The sequence below is a fragment of the Nicotiana sylvestris genome, chromosome 10, assembly GCF_000393655.2.
Source record: "Nicotiana sylvestris chromosome 10, ASM39365v2, whole genome shotgun sequence".
NCBI classification, from domain to species: domain Eukaryota; kingdom Viridiplantae; phylum Streptophyta; class Magnoliopsida; order Solanales; family Solanaceae; genus Nicotiana; species Nicotiana sylvestris.
The window spans coordinates 138,328,453-138,345,374 of record NC_091066.1 but is presented as its reverse complement, the minus strand read 5'-3'; the positions used below and the strand labels follow the sequence as shown (position 1 = coordinate 138,345,374).

General features: G+C 37.7%; 1 protein-coding gene across 1 annotated transcript; it reads right to left on the bottom strand.

Moving 5' to 3' along the window:
• Positions 1 to 9,548: 9,548 nt before the first annotated feature.
• Positions 9,549 to 11,792, bottom strand: LOC138880024 (uncharacterized). Its single transcript, XM_070159675.1, has 3 exons — positions 11,598 to 11,792; positions 10,426 to 10,936; positions 9,549 to 9,574 (listed from the first exon to the last, which is right to left on the bottom strand). Exons 1-3 carry the CDS (start codon positions 11,790 to 11,792, stop codon positions 9,549 to 9,551), a joined length of 732 nt encoding a protein of 243 aa, XP_070015776.1.
• Positions 11,793 to 16,922: the final 5,130 nt, after the last annotated feature.

Sequence of the window (16,922 nt, the reverse complement as noted above, 5' to 3'; positions counted from 1 at the left end):
TTCCTCCTTTTCCCTTCCAATTCTACCCTTTTAAAGTAGGGGCATTTGTAGACATCGAAATTTTAAAGTATCAAGCTGAATCTTAAATTCAAGATAGTACAAGACTCTTGATATCCTAGGAGTATATCAGGGTTTCTTGGAGGTTACTCTACCCTAAGTCCTAACGAACAGCTATATAAAGGGATACATATTCTCTTGAAGTGGCATCTAAAAAAATGGAGATCGTCTCGAAAATCCCGTAAACTCTTGAAATATTCACAAAGAGATTAAAATATGATCGGATACTTATCGACAATCAAATAGTTCAAGAAGTTGGAAATCAAATACATCCCAGGAGGTCTACATCATCCTACATTCGAGAAATACGCTGCTTCAGCCCTCGAATCACAGAGATAATCAGGAGAGAAGAATCAACGGAGAAACAAAATTATACTCACAGTTGATTAGTAAATATATATTTTTTTCTTAATTTGTGATTGTAGTTTATTTTTCACGTATGTCGAAATTTTATTGCAAATAAATTGGCACGTCCAGTGGGACCAGTTCTGCCCCTCATCTCTTCCTCCTATAAATAGAAAACTACAAGTTTCAAGATCGTTTGTTGCAATGGTCGAGCACTTTAAGTCTCGTCTTCGAGTTTCGGCAGGCATAAACCCCGACAAACCATGAAGTAGAGGGCATTTGTAGACATCAAAATTTTAAAGGATCAAGCTAAATCTTAAATTCAAGATACTACAAGACTCTTGATATCTTAGGAGTCTATCAGGGTTTCTTGGAGGTTACTCTACCCTAAACCCTAACGCACACCTATATAAAGGGATGCATATTCCCTTGAAGAGACGTCTAAAATATTCCATAAATCTCGAGATATTCATAAAAAGATCAAGGCATAAAATAATATCGTGATCAATAGATGTTCTTCTTGATAATCAAGTACTTCAAGAAGAATATCCGTACAATGATCAACTTTCATGGAGATTAAATAATTCAGAGAGGTCTGTATCATCCTACGTTCGTGAATACGTTAATCCAGCCTTCGAATCATGGAGAACAATTTGGAGAAAGAATCAAGGGAACAAACAGAATTGTGCCCGCATTATTTTATCAATAAAATTATATTTCTTCATATTTATATTGTGATTGCAATTTATTTTTGTATCATAAATAATTTATTTGCAAACAAATTGGCATGCCCAGTGGGACCAATTCTGCCTGTCATCTCTTCTCTCACAATCAAATCTGCAAAATTTGAAGCCAATTGTAATGATGGTCTCAATTAGGGGGCATTATCTCCCATTCTTTCCAATTGGCTACTTATTAGTGAGACACATCTCGCCAAAGTTGCAAAGCTGCATGAAGGACTGAAATCAAGTAATTGCATTGTCCTTTGTAAGTTATGTCGACGCCTCGACTTAGCTTAGTGGTTCTTACCAAGGAACATAACTTCTTTGTGGTAAACACATGCTGGAGGCATCCTTTTAGGAGGCATGTATATCTTAACTTTCTCAAGGACTAAAATTATTCACCTTGACTCCTAAAAGGATTCAATTTTTATATGTGATATGTTCAAGTTGGTGTAGACGTGTGCTGTGGATAGGAAATTTCGGAAGAATCTGATTTGTCATGACACTTTTTCTAAAATGGAAAATTGCTTGGTCTTCGAAAGATTCGATTAGAGAGCTACGCGGATAGCTTTGGAATTTATATTCAAGTACAAATTTAATTCTTGAATACCAAAGCTGGTGCAACCTTGACTCCTTGCAAAAGTTGCTTAATCTATGTTAATGTGTTTGTCTCTCTACAAAACAAGTACACATCTGCCAAGGCCATCACACTTCATCCTTAAATTGAAGAATTTCCAGTAAGGCCATCATACCTCATTGATGTGGTTGGTCGTTCACCAACTTGGCAAAATGGTGCAATTCAAAATACTTGTTAGAATCCAAAGGAGCAGGTGCAAGTATAATAGACTATTTCTATAGTTAACACTTCAAACCTTGTCTTTAAGGTTCGAAAAGTTTATACCTCGTCAAGGCTTGAAGTAGGGGCATTTATAGACATCGAAATTTAATACATATACTTTAACATTCAAATCCCATACTTATGTCAAACCAACCTCCACCTTCACTTCAATGTATATTACATCATACTTCTTTAAGCACCAACACAATTACATCAAGAGTCACCACTTATCAAGGATTGTTTTTTCACAACAATACAACTTTTTTTCCTTTTTTTTTCATGTGGCTCTTACTTTTTCAAAATAGTGCACTTTTCTTCTTATTTCATTAGTTCCACTCAAAATCCAAACCAACCACCCCACAATTTAACTTTTACACAACTCATAACAATTAAAGTGCTCATGAGAGGCTAGAAGGTTCAAATAGATGATTAATTCAAACAATTGGGTAAGACTTGTAATGTGGTTTCCAAAGAAACAGGATTACAAGCTCAAAGGGGTTAACTACGATACATAACAATTAGGCGGGTAAAATATACATATCTGGCTCAACAAAGAAACGCCTATATCACTTCTAAGACTGAACAAAACTATAATTTTTCTTTGCAAACACACAGGCAAGTTCTAGGCATCAAATGCAATGCACAGAATAACACCCAAACCTCACACACACATGGCACATAACTCACTGAGGATTGGATTCATCAAGACACTCTAGTCAAAGCAGTTAAGCAAAGTTAAAATCATACAATTTAAGGTACTTATACAAGAGTCAAAAACTGAGCCTAAGAGTTACAACCAAAGTACTCATTATTGTCAAGGCATAACAAAGCCAAGAGATATTGCTTTATTTCAAAACACAACACAATGGATCCTATTCCTAAAATAAAAGACTAACTACACCCGGTTCAAATAAAACCCTTGAAAAAGAACCGCGGCACAAAGAAAAACCAAAGGGGAATTGCAACACTACCTAACAAAAAAAACTTTTTTCTTCTTTAGACTTAAATACCTCAAAAAAAATGTATAATAGATCAATCGTCGGGAAAAATCCAATCTTTTCATTTTTTTTAAAAAAATATTCAATTAAACTAACATTACTAAAATAGCATAGAAAGTCACCCAGACAATCTCCTCACCCCACGCTTAAAATTGTACATCGTGCCTAATGCACACCATAACTAATAAGAGGGCAAAAGAAACTCCCTGGTAGGCCAAAGGCCGAAGCACTAGCATCTCATGGGGTACTCAGACTTCTCCCAGGCATGGTCCTTCGTGCGGGTACCTCACACTTAGTTCCAACCATTTGGTTTGCTATTGCATCCTTCCAATAGCTTTGCTTTCCATGCTCCTGGAAAATCAAAAATTGACACTACAAAAATAATACAATAAAAAATAAATAAATAAATAAAAGAAAGCAGTAAAGCTGGGTTGCCTCCCAACAAACGCTTGATTTAACGTCGCGGCACGACGTGAATCACTTTCTGCCTCCACTTCGAACTTATGAATTGGATCCCAAGTTTTGATTCTGCTCTGTGATCATGCTCCTGGGGTGGTGGAACGAATCTGACTGGCCCCATAAACAATGTTGTATTCTATACTTCTTGGCCTTTAGATGAGATGTGTCTTCCTAACTTTCTGACACGAAGAATTCCAGAATGTAGACATCTTGTTCCTTACTCCTTGACTCCTCAAGTGGCTCGGACGACTCTATTTCCATATCATCATCCAAACACAATATGGAAAAATGCTTGGAGTTTGGACCATGCGCTCAACTACATGAATATTGGGACTGTCTACATTCTCAACACTAATGACAATAGAGTTAACTAAATATGTATCCTCAATATCCTTGGTTGACTCTAGTATCTCTTCTACGACATCGGCATCCTCAAAATCTAGTTCGATTGATTGTTGGTGCTCTACTCTGGCCTTCTCTTGTAGCTCCTCAATTCCGGTATCTAATTCACGCTCTTCTTGGATACTATTCACAATATTGGCTTGTTTAGCATTAAAATCTTCAACTAGTTGACTCATGTGAATGTTCAAGTTGTGAATAGTTTCCTCCTGCCTTTCTATCTGCAGTTGTAATTTACTATGTTGTTCCAAAATGCACTTTAACATATCTTCGATCTTCTTTAGGTCAGCTTCCCTGGGTTCTTTGTTCCTATTAACTTCACCAGAAAAAGAAGAACCATCAAAGTAAGGAGTTGGGGGAAGGTAAGAAATATAAGCACAACCGTGAAAGTGACCATCTTGACTAACACACATAAGATTGAGTTGGTGCACAAAACTTTCTCTCAGGAATATTTTGATAATTTATCCCTGGATGGTTTCCTTCACAATATACATAAGGAGGATTAAAAATAGAATTACCAACATTAAAATTCTCATAATTCCATAATGCCATGTTTCTCAAATAAAACTAAAATAAAAAAATAAAAAATAATCAAATACTAAAAAATAAATTAAAATTCAAACTTGAAACCTTGCAATATGTACACATACAACTACACCGTTAGTTCCCCGGCAACAACGTCAAAATTTGATCACGCCCAACTATGCCTTATAAAAAGGACTAAGCGGTCGTTGCAAATATAATCCGATTTATAAGTCCGGAGTCGAATCCCACGGAGAACTAAGGCTTAGCTACAGTTGTTCAATATCACCAAGAAGACAAGCTTGAACAGTTCCTAACTTATAGATATTAAGATTCTTGTGTTTAACTAATTAACTAACAAATTAAAATAGTAAATTAACAACTAAAGATACTACAGGTTGGAGAAAAGATTAAGGAGGTCTAGAGTTATGATTTCCCTAATTGTCGGAATCCTTCCCGCTATGTCTTCTATAATTCCGCCTAAGTATTCTCTACCAATCATGAGTGCTCTGCATGTTGTAATTCTCTCCCGAGTAATTACGACAATTTACTAGGCATACTCTCTCGAGTTACGCTAGCTGGCTTCAAGTACAACTCACTTAGATCGCATCCAAGGTTTCGTTATCCCTATCCCACCTTTAAACCCTTGGTTATTGATTCCTCACATACGTCGGGAGTGATGTTGTTCAACAACTACCTAAATATGCACTCTCTCCCGAGTAATACATACTAAATAGGTACAGCTAATTGAGAGCTCTTCAACCAACCACAATATAAATGTAGTTGAACAAATAGAGAAAAGCTACGACTCAATTATATAAAAACATAACAATAATTCATCCTACAAAAGGTTTCATCCAAACCCTAGATAACAAATTAGCTATTCATAATAGTATATAAAAATACAATACTAAAAGTCATAACCAACAATGAAAAATAGGAAGAGGAAGGAAAACTAATAGAAGAATTCCCCGTCTTGTGTCTCTGCCTCCTTAGGTCGAATCTTGGTCTCCTTAGCCTCCTTAGGTCTAAAATATGTGAAAAGTATGTCCAACTCCTCTAAAAATAGCACTTTTACATATATTTATACCAAGTAGGGGTCGGGCCCAGACGAAAATACCTTCTCCCACGCGAAATAGGACACTCACTCTGTAAAATTTGCATTACCGCGCCGCATGGGGCGACGCGCGATGCGGGGCGGCAGTGGGAAAGTTCAGATTGCTGATTCTGATGGGCTGCATGAATTTTCTACATGCGCAGCACACTACGCATCGCATCATGCGCTGCAGTAGTGGGATTTCGCGAAAATGCAAAACAAGAAAGTTATAGCCCTTCCAAATAGCTTTCCAACGATATATTTGTTTAACCAAAAAATGGGATTTTGGTCAAAGATTTAATTTAGAAGAACTTGGGTTAGTGATAATCAAAAGAATATATGAAAGAAAGTAATTTGGCTAGCAAGAAGATAATCAGAAGAAAAGCAAGTAAATCGGTATATTCAGATAGTATTTCGTGTCCCTACAATTGATCTGTTCTCTCCCTTTTATAGCTATTTTGGAGATATGCTTTTGCCTTTGTCATAATAAGGCCATTATGGACAATTAAAGACATTAAATGCTATGTTACATAATCATTGTATTTAATACAGATTCTCTAACGTTTTTAGTATTTAAGGCTCATTAAATATTGTATATGTACTCTCATGTAGTGTCAGATTCATTCCCCTTGATTCTTGGACTTAAATAAGTACGAGCACTGAGTCTTTTGGATAACCACTCGTGCCTCTTCCTTTGCCTCTGCTCGTATCTGTTGCAACTCGTGCCTTTTTGTCAGTTGTAACTCTTTGACCAGTCTATGTGTCATGACACGTCATCTTTACACCACTTTAATATGTAAACTCAATTTTTCCCAATACGGATAGTCCCCCCACTTGTCATTTATTCATCGATTGAATATTTGGGAAGTGGATTTCATTAAAATGAGGATTTTTGTCACCATTAATGCTATGACAGAATCGATGCTTCAATTGTCACTTCCATTTAATGCTTTTCACACGTCACCTTTTCATTAGTTATGCAGTTTTGCAGCACTTTTTAAGGCTTTTTCACGGCTTTACTATTCACGAAGCGCCAGTTATCATTATTATGGTCCTTCCATCATTGCACATTTTCCTTTGGCGGTTGCTTATCAGTATAAATGTAACTTCCTTTTTTGTCTTTACCACAAAAAGTTTTCTGATCATCCAATTTTCTAAAATCTCTATTTGCTTCTTCATCGTATCATCATGTCTTCATCAAACCCTAACCCTAGAAGGGTTCCCATTGTTGATACCTTCCCTAATGCCCCCAGTAGGAGCAGAAGAGGAGGTAGGCTCCGTAGTTTAGGATCTACACGTGGTTCTTCTATTCCTTCACCTAGTTCTGGCCCTTCTTCTAGAACTAGAGGTTCTCTTTCACAAAGATCTTCTTCTAGGGGTAAAGAACCTTCTGAACCTCTTCGTGAGCCTTGAGTAGAAGAGATAGTTCCTGCGGAACTGTCTTTTTTATCATGACAGAGAGTCTCTTAGAAACCAAGTATCTTCTTTAGATCATGCTGATATCTATCCCACTCAAATTACTAAAGGTTTGATTTCTATAGTTCGTAGAGACTGCCATTGGAGTCATGATTTTCCTATTATCATTCCCAATCAAAGAATTACTTCCTACTTAACCGAATTTTCCTTTGTTTATACATACCCTTTCACTTTAGGATTTAAACCAGCTATTGACCTTGTTATCCTTGAGTTCTATCGTTTCTTTGATGTTTACTTGGGTCAAATTGGCCCAATAATATGGAGGGCTGTTGCCTGTTTGAGGCATTTGACCAACACAGCCAGTGTGCCTTTTACTTTCCCACATTTGATCCACCTTTGCCCCTATAGACTCTTTCGCAATGGTGTTTTTACACTAGTAGCTAGGAGCAAAAGAGTTTTGGTGAGCCCTGAAGATGACAAAGACCATGGCTGGTATGCCCGGTTTGTTGTTGCCCCTACTGTTGGTTTAGTGGGTGATGAGAATGTTCCCTTCCCTAAGAAGTGAAATTTTGCACATGAGTCTTCTGACTTTCTCGTACCTTTTTCTTCAAGTTTGTTGATTTTTCTTTTAATTTTGCTTTTCTTTTTAAGCAGCCATGGGAGTTGTGGAAGATGTTCCCAATTTCCGTGATTGGGTAGACAAACTATTGAAGATTTCTCCAATGGATGGTAGATCTTGGAATACCTTTTCCCAATTATTTGGTTGGAAAGTAAAAACTCATGGTAAGTGCTTTTATTTTATTTTATCTTACATATATTTTTTATTTCTCTAAACTAATTTCAATCCTTCTTTCTATCAGGATTTGCTATTCGAGGAGTTACTGCCGAGGCGGTCGCGGCTTCTCGTATCTCTTTGGAAAGGGCCCAAAAAATAATCTTGAGTTCTTTATTGAAGAGAAAATCGTTGATGAACAAGATTATGAAGAAGAGGAAGACATGGTCTCTTTGGTAACAAGGCCACGGGCTCGAAGACGCATCATTTCTGATGATGAAGAAGAAGCATCCCCCACCGTTCTATTCCCCTTAAAGAGTCTGTTGAAGCCCCGATAGTGATTCCTGACGATGATGTTGCGCCCACTGCTGCTCATGACTCTGTTGAGCAGCTTTTTATCAGCAGGTTTGGTGGTGAAGGCTTAGGCCCAGTTTTGGATGAAGCACCTCTGGCTTCTTTTTCTACACCCGTGTCTGTGACTCCTTCTTTGCCGATCTCGGCTGTTTTCGTTCCTCCCCAGACTGGTTTTACTACTTCTATTGTTCCTACTTTAACAATTCCTCCCCAATCATTCATCGTGCTGAAGTTGGCTCCTCAAGTAGGAGTGGTGCTATGAGGCAAGTGATCATTGAAGTCCCCGCCGAGGGCAATCTCTTAGGGAAATCGGGTCAAGCAGATGTATGGCTAAAGCCCTTAATTGGACCAATTGAAAGGGCCAAGCTAGAGAGCCATAGCTCCTTGACTTTGATGAATAATATTGTGAACACTTCTTTAAAGGTATTCCCCTTCTCTTTTTTCCTTTGATGTGCTTTAAAATTTTTCTATATTTGAGATTCTCATTTCCCTTCCTTTTTTTACAGGCTAATCTTATCGGCACGGAGATGATGAAAAGGGTTGCCCTCTCAGAGCAACTAGTGCGTGATTCTCAATTAGAGGCGTGCAATTGGAAGGAACAGTATGAAAGCCTTCAGATTGAGTGGAGTACTTAGAAGAAAGTAAGAGTACCTTGGAGCAACAGGTACGGGCCTTGACTTCAGAGTTGGTAGTTGAAAAGGCTTCTGCAAGTCAAGTGGATAAAGAAAAGGCTCGTCTTGAAACCTCTTTCTCCGAGCAGCTGTCCAAGCCAGGTGAAGAGATTAGAGAGTTGAAGGCTCTCTTGGGTGAGAAAGAGGCTTATGCTGGAGAGATCGTGTAGAATTTGACTCAAGCACAAGAAGACCTCCGAGCTTCTTCTGATAAGGTTTGTGCCTTGGAAAGTTCCCATGCCTCTCTTCAAGCTTCTTACACTTCTGCCTTGGCTGAAAATGAGAAATTAAAGAATGAAATTGCTGACTAGGAAAGGAATTATGAAATACTTGAGGATAAATCTACCATTGAAGTGAGTTGGGCATTTTTGAATTCTCGCCGTGATACCCTAGTTGAAGCTAGCCAAGAAACTTTTAACTTGGAATCTGAGTTAGCTAAAATCAATGAAACTATTGAGAAGGCTCAGCAAACTCAAGATTTTCCTTCTCCCGTGGCCGAAGCTTCCGTGAATGTTGAAGTTGATACGGGTATCCCAACTCCTTCAAGCCCAGTTGAGCCCGCTGCTATAAACCAAGTTGAGCCCGCTGTTGTTGATGCACCTACTTCAGTTCCTACATCTTCTTAGTGATAAGTTTAAGTCATTTGAATTTCTTTGTGTTGTTTTGTTTTTTGGGAAAATTGTGGTGAAACCCTTGGTCTCATTTGAGGGTTTGTTTTGGAAAGTCAAGTCCCCGGACCTTTCATGGGGCAATTTGTATAAACAATTTGAAGTTTATGACTAAGTTCGTACTTAGCCTTAAGCTTTTTAATATTAAGAAGTTTTCTCGTTACTATCTTGAACTTCCATTTAGTTTATTCTTGCCTTTATTTTTAAGGACTTATAGAATAATTTGCATTTTCATTCTTTAAAAATGCTTCTATTATCTTCATGAATATTTACATTAATCATGAATTTTATAAAAAAAAGGCCCTTTTATATTCGACACTTAATGAAAAAGACGTTTCAACTTCATAATAGTGTTAACATACGATAAAAGAAATAGGAATACACATGTTTCTTTGAAATAACTTTGACAAGTTTTTATTTGAACTTTGTCTAGTTTTGAATAACACTTTACATGTATTTGAATTACATCTATAACTTTCTCGTAACTATTTTTCTTGTAACAGATTTAAAAAAGAAAAATAAACACGAGGTTTTTATCTATAACCCGTTTCAGTACATAGCCTTTACCCTAACTATGGTAAGGTTTTTCTTTGGCCTTAGCTCGTGACTTTGCTTTGCACTTGACTCATTCAATGAGTGAACTTTTCAGGGCTTGATCTTCTTTGCCTTCCTTATACATATGTCCGTGTATATTATGTAGTCCCCCAAGTGTTTGAGCGTTAAAGTATGAAGCCTCAGGCACTTGATTGTTCCTCTCATTTGGTCCTTTCTCTGTAAAGGAAAAACATACGGGACTCATAGGTACGATTATAGATGAAGACTGCTTAACCTGTTTGAATTTCTATCTGAATAATTGTAACCCTAGGCCAGGAAGTTTAATTTATTCCACGTGCCTTGCAGGTCGTGACTCATCATTTAGTACGGGTTAGCGTTTTGCATATCATCTAAAATCGTTAGTAAAATTTTAACAATTCAAAAATTAAATTTTAAAATATGGATACCTGACCGTGGGTATTCTTCAGAAATAATATCTCTTCAGATGAACAACATTCCAATGTGAAGGTAGTATCTTGCCATCCATTGTTTTCCAGCTCGTATGCTCCTTTACCTGCAATATCATGAATTCTATAGGGTCCTTCCCATGTTGGACTTAATTTCCCCGAGTTAGCTTCCTTCGAAGATTGAAAAACCTTTTTGAGCACGAAGTCCCCAATTTTGAAGAATCTGAGGCATGCTTTTCTGTTGTAGTATCGTTCTACGACCTGCTTTTGTGCTGCCATTCTTATTAATGCAGCTTCTCTTCTTCCTTCAAGTAAATCAAGATTTACACGCATTTCCTCGTCATTAGATTCTTCTGTCACCTGTGTGAATTGTGTACTCGGCTCTCCTATCTCAACTGTAATTAAAGCTTCAGCTCCATAAACCAATGAAAATGATGTTTCTCCTGTACTTGTTTTTGTTGTTGTGCGATATGCCCATAAAACACCAGGTAACACTTTTGGCCAATTACCTTTGGATTCCTCTAAGCGCTTTTTTAAATTATTGATAATGACTTTGTTTGTTGACTCAGCTTGCCGATTACCCACCGGATGATAAGGTGTATACGTAATCCTTTTAATCTACCAATTTTGAAAGAATTATGTGATTTGAGTGCCTATAAACTGAGGACCATTATCACACACGATCTCCTTTGGCACACCGAATCGGCATATGATATTCCACAAATGAAATCTTTAACTTCCTTTTCTCGCACCTGTTTAAATACTCCTGCCTCTACCCATTTAGTAAAATAATCAGTGAGTACGAGCAAAAATTTTACCTGTCCTTTTGCTTGCGGTAGTGGACCCTCGATATCCATCCCCCATTTCATAAATGCCCATGGTGCAATGAACAGATGTAATAACTCTGCAGGCCTATGCATATTATTACCGTACCTTTGGATTTATCACATTTAGCCACGAAACTTTCCACTTCTTCTTCCATTTTGTGCCAATAATAACCTGCCCTAATTAAGGTTCTTACCAATGACCTTCCTCCTGCGTGATTCCCATAATGCCCCTCGTGTATTTCTCTCATTACGTATTCCGTCTGAGAAGGTCTGAGGCATCTTGCTAAGGGACCACCGAACATTTTTCAGTAAATATTGCCTTGCTTTAAGCAATACCGAGCAGCCTTTTTTCAAAGTGCATGAGCTTTTTTCTTATTTTCAGGGATGGTACCATACTGCAAAAAAGCAACAATTTCGTTCCTCAAATCCCAAGTTAAGTTATTGAAATTTACCTCATTCTTATCGAGGTCGAGAATTGAATGAAACAAATGAATAACTGAAGTATTTTCATTGCTTGCCACGTATGCCGCAGATGCTAGATTAGTTAGGGCGTCGGCTTCAACATTTTCATCCCTTGGTATTTGTGTTACTTTCCAGGTTTGAAATTGCTTTATCAAATCTTGTACCTTCTCTAAGTATTGCTGCATCCTTGTTTCCCTGGCCGTATAAGTCCCAGTATTTGATTAACTACGAGCTATGAATTGCTTTTGATTATAATTTGATTTATGCCAAGTTCTCGTGCCAGTTCTAAACCTACAATCACAGCTCATACTCTGCCTCATTGTTAGTTATAGAATGACATTTTATGGCTTGTCAAATGGTTTCACCCATAGGTGGTACCAAAACAATCCCTAAACCAGCACCCTTTACGTTAGATGAACCATCAGTAAACAAGGTCCAAGTTTCTGGGTTAGCTCCGTTGAACACCTGCAACTCTTTTTCTGCTTCTAATTGCATCCCTTGGCTAAAATCAGCCACGAAATCAGCTAACACTTGAGATTTTATAGCAGTTCTAGGTTGGTAGGTGATATTGTATTCACTTAATTCTATAGCCCATTTAGCTAACCTACCTGACAATTCATGCTTATGTAATATATTGCGTAATAGATAAGCAGTTACTACAGCAATAGGATGACATTGAAAATAAGGCCTTAATTTTCTAGATGCCATGATTAATGCAAGTGCAAGCTTTTCCAATTGAGGGTACCGTGTCTCCGCATCTAACAAAGATTTGCTAACATAATAGATCGGAGATTGTTTACTTTGGTCCTCACGGACTAAAACAGCACTTATTGCTACTTCTGAAACAATAAGGTAGATGAGCAGTATTTCCCTAGCCTTTGGTTTTGCGAGCAATGGTGAATTTGATAAGTATGTCTTCAAATTTTTGAGTGCCTGCTAACATTCCTCGTTCCATTCAAAGTGATCTTGCTTTTTAAGAGCTGAAAAGAATTTAAAGCACTTTTCTGATGATTTAGAAATGAATCTTCCCAAGGCTGCAATTCTTCCTGTCAACCTCTGCACTTCTTTTTTGCTTGAAAGCATATTAGGAATTTCTTCAATGGTCTTAATCTGTGCGGGATTCACTTCAATACCACGGTTAGAAACAAGAAAACCCAAAAACTTACCTGACACGACACCAATTGCACATTTCTCCGGATTTAATTTCATATTAAATTTGCACAAAATCTGAAATGTATCAGACAAGTGTGATATATGATATCTCGAATGCTAAGTTTTAACGAGAATATCGTCTATATAAACATTCATGGTTTTTCCAGATGTTTTTGAAATATTTTAGTAACCAGCCTTTGATATGTTGTACTAGCATTTTTGAGACCAAAAGGCATTACTTTATAACAGTAAGTCCCCCTGTCTGTTATGAATGAAGTTTTTTCCTCATCTACCAGATCCATTTTGATCTGATTGTACCCTGAATATGCATCTAAAAAACTTAATAGTTCATGTCCTGCAGTAGAATCAATTAGTTGATCTATATGTGGTAGTGGAAAAAAATCTTTAGGACAAGCTTTATTAAGGTCTGTGTAATCCACACAAACTCGCCACTTACCATTTTTCTTTGGAACTATAACAGTATTGGGTAACCAATTAGGATACTTTACCTCGCGGATGGATCCAATCTTTAGCAATTTTTGAATCTCTTCTTGAATCACCTGATTCTTAAAAGTTCCTTGCTTTCTTTTCTTTTGTTTGACAAGAGGGTACATTGGGTCTTCATTCAATTTGTGAGTCATTACCTCTGGTGGTATTCCTGTCATGTCAGAGTGGGACCAAGCAAAACAGTCCACGTTAGTTTTCAAAAATTCAATTAACTTACCTCTCATGCCTTGGCTTAGATTGGCCCCTACGTAGACTTTCTTATCAGGCCATTGTGCAAATAACACCACAGCCTCCAGTTCTTCAATTGTTGTTTTGATATTTTCGTTTTCTTCTGGTTCTTGAATGGTATTAGGCCTTGAATCTACATCTGTCCGCCCTTGTTCAGTTGAGGTTTGTGCTGTGGTGCCCTCAACTATCTTCTGTGATTGCTATTTTTCTTTTTTCGTACTTGAATCTGCTACAGAGTTGATTCTCCTGGATTTATGTTGATCCCCGCATATTTGACATATTCCCCATGGTGATGGAAATTTAATAACTTGATGCAAGGTTGAAGGAACGACATCCATTTCGTGGATCCATGGTCTCCCAAGGATCATATTGTAAGCCATCTCCATATTTACTATTTGAAACTTTGTATCTTTGACAACTCCTTCTGCGAATGTGGTGAGTGTTACCTCTCATTTCATCATAATACTAGAATTGTCAAATCCAGATAAAGTATGCGCCTTTGGTATTAATTTATCCTCAACTTGTATCTCACGTAATACACTTAGCAAAATAATGTTCATGAAACTACCTGGATCAATCAAAATGCGTTTCACATTAGTATCATGTACAATTAAAGATATTACCAGGGCATCGTTATGAGGATATAATATGTCATCCACATCAGCATCATCAAATGTAATGTTGTCTTCCTCTAATACATGTCACACCCGTTTCCCTTGGGTAATTGTGACTTTGGAAATTTTATTAGTTGCAGTGTACGTTATGCCATTAATGTCTTCACCCCCACTTATAACGTTGACGGTTCTTTCGGGAGAAGGTGATTTAGGGGGTTCCTGTCTATTCTTCATGTAAGCTTGCTTACCTTTCTCACTAAATAACTCGGTGAGATACCTTTGTTTTAATAAATGATCAACTTCACTTTGTAAAAATCTACAGTCTGCTGCTTTATGCCTCTGATCATTATGAAACTCACACCAATGATCAGTACTGCGCCTATTTGGATTTGATCTCATCTCTTTTGGCCACCGTACCTTGTCACCCAGGCTTCTCAAAACAACTACGAGCTCGGAAGTGCTCACATTGAAATTGTAACCGCCAAATCTCGCATTCAAATTTTTATCATCATCTCATGACTCATGGGTGTTTCGATCATTCCTACACCTTGTTGAAGAGCCTGACCCTCTATTCCTTGATCTGTGATCATACCTTTGATTGTCCTATTTTGATCGTGAATATTTTCCCGCAGGTCCCATGTATGGCTCGTACCTATTTTTTCCGGACCTTTTTCGATTTCCGCTCGTCTCGAAATTACTTTTTCTTCTTTTTGGAATCGTGGTCTATCCTTAGCTTCGTGCTATACCTGTTGTAAATGTCATTCCATGTTGTAGATGGGAATTCACGAAGACTTTCCTTGAGTCGCCTCGTAGCTTCTGAGCTCTTTTCATTCAAATTATTTGTGAAAGCTATAACTGCCCAATTATCAGGTACACGTGGTAATGTCATTCTTTCACGTTGGAATCTGTCCACGAACTCCCTAATAAATTTTGAGTCACCTAGCTTGATCTTGAAAATATCTTCCATTCTTTTTTCGACTTTTTAAGCTCTCGAGTGTGCTTTGATGAAAGAATCTACAAGCTCAGCAAAAGAATTTATAGAATTTTCGAATAAAAGCGAATACCATGTTAATGCACCCTTGGTGAGTGTTTCACCGAATGTTTTGACTAATACTGATTCAATCTCCTACTTGGTCAAGTCATTGTCTTTTACGCTTGTTGTGAATGCAGTCACGTGGTCTCGTGGGTCTGTTGTTCCATTGTATTTTGGAATATCAGGCATTTTGAATTTCTTTGGAATTGGGAGGGGCGTAGCACTTGGCTTCCAGGGTTGTTGCAAATATTTATCCGTATCTATTATTTGATCGGCACCCCATGTATTTGCTATATGCGGTCACTTTGCTCCTTGAGCTATTTCTGCAATGTTAGTACTAAATTTAGTAAATCAGAATTAACTAAGTTACCTGGTTCTCCCTAATGTGATTCGCTGGGGGTTCCACCACTACCTGAATTAAAAAGCCCGGAACGAGGGTTCTCCAAAGTGTTTTTATTTGGAGTGGGTGTGGGTGGTGCAGCAGGTAACTGGCTAGCAAAAGCCTCGAGAGCTTTATTGACCTATGCAGCAATTAGTTTCTGCAAAGCTTCATCGATAGCTTCAAAATTTTCAAATTGAGCATTTCCATTTGTGTGAGATCCATCAGGAGAGCCTTCACGAGACCGTCGAGGAGAGCCTCGTGGTGAAGGGACCAGGATTTGATTACCCTGTGGATTTCCCTAAAGTTGTTGGTTTCCTTGAATGTTGTCATTGTTGTTCGACATGGTTGATGCAACAAGGAAAGTTAAGCTAAAAGAGGATAGATTATCAGATTCCCGGTAACGGAACCAATTTGTTTAACCAAAAAAAATGGGATTTCGGTCAAAGCTTTAATTTAGAAGAACTTGGGTTAGTGATAATCAAAAGAATATATGAAAGAAAGTAATTTGGCTAGCAAGAAGATAATCAGAAGAAAAGCAAGTAAATCGCTATATTCAGATAGTATTTCGTGTCCCTACAATTGATCTGTTCTCTCCCTTTTATAGCTATTTTGGAGATATGCTTTTGCCTTTGTCATAATAAGGCCATTATGGACAATTAAAGACATTAAATGCTATGTTACATAATCATTGTATTTAATACAGATTCTCTAACGTTTTTAGTATTTAAGGCTCATTAAATATTGTATCTGTACTCTCATGTAGTTTCAGATTCATTCCCCTTGATTCTTGGACTTAAATAAGTACGAGCACTGAGTCTTTTGGATAACCGCTCGTGCCACTTCCTTTGCCTCTGCTCGTATCTGTTGCAACTCGTGCCTCTTTTCCAGTTGTAACTCTTTGACCAGTCTATATGTCATGACATGTCATCTTTACACCACTTTAATATGTAAACTCAATTTTTCCCAATGACAGGCTCTGGTATTTTGGCCATAGCTTTCGCTACATATATCCAAATACCTATTATAATATGTTTCGGAAAACTAGATTCAAAGATATACAACTTTCGTTTTTGAATCATCCCAAAATTCGTTGTAGATCAAAAGATTTAAACTTAGGAAGTCAGACTAGTAAAACCTTCCTCACCGCGGACCGCACAAAATCGAGTGTGGCCGCAAAGCCTCCACCGCGGCCGCACAAATTCCTTTGCGGACCGCACCGGTGTCTGCAACCTCTCTGAACCTGCAACAACTATGTTTTTAGGCCTAAAACATCTCAGAACCTACTCGAAACTCATCCGAGCCCCCGGGACTTCAAACCAAATGTACCAAAACATCCCATGACATCATTCAAACTTGTTCAAATCTTCGGAACACTCACAATAACGTTAAAACACCAATT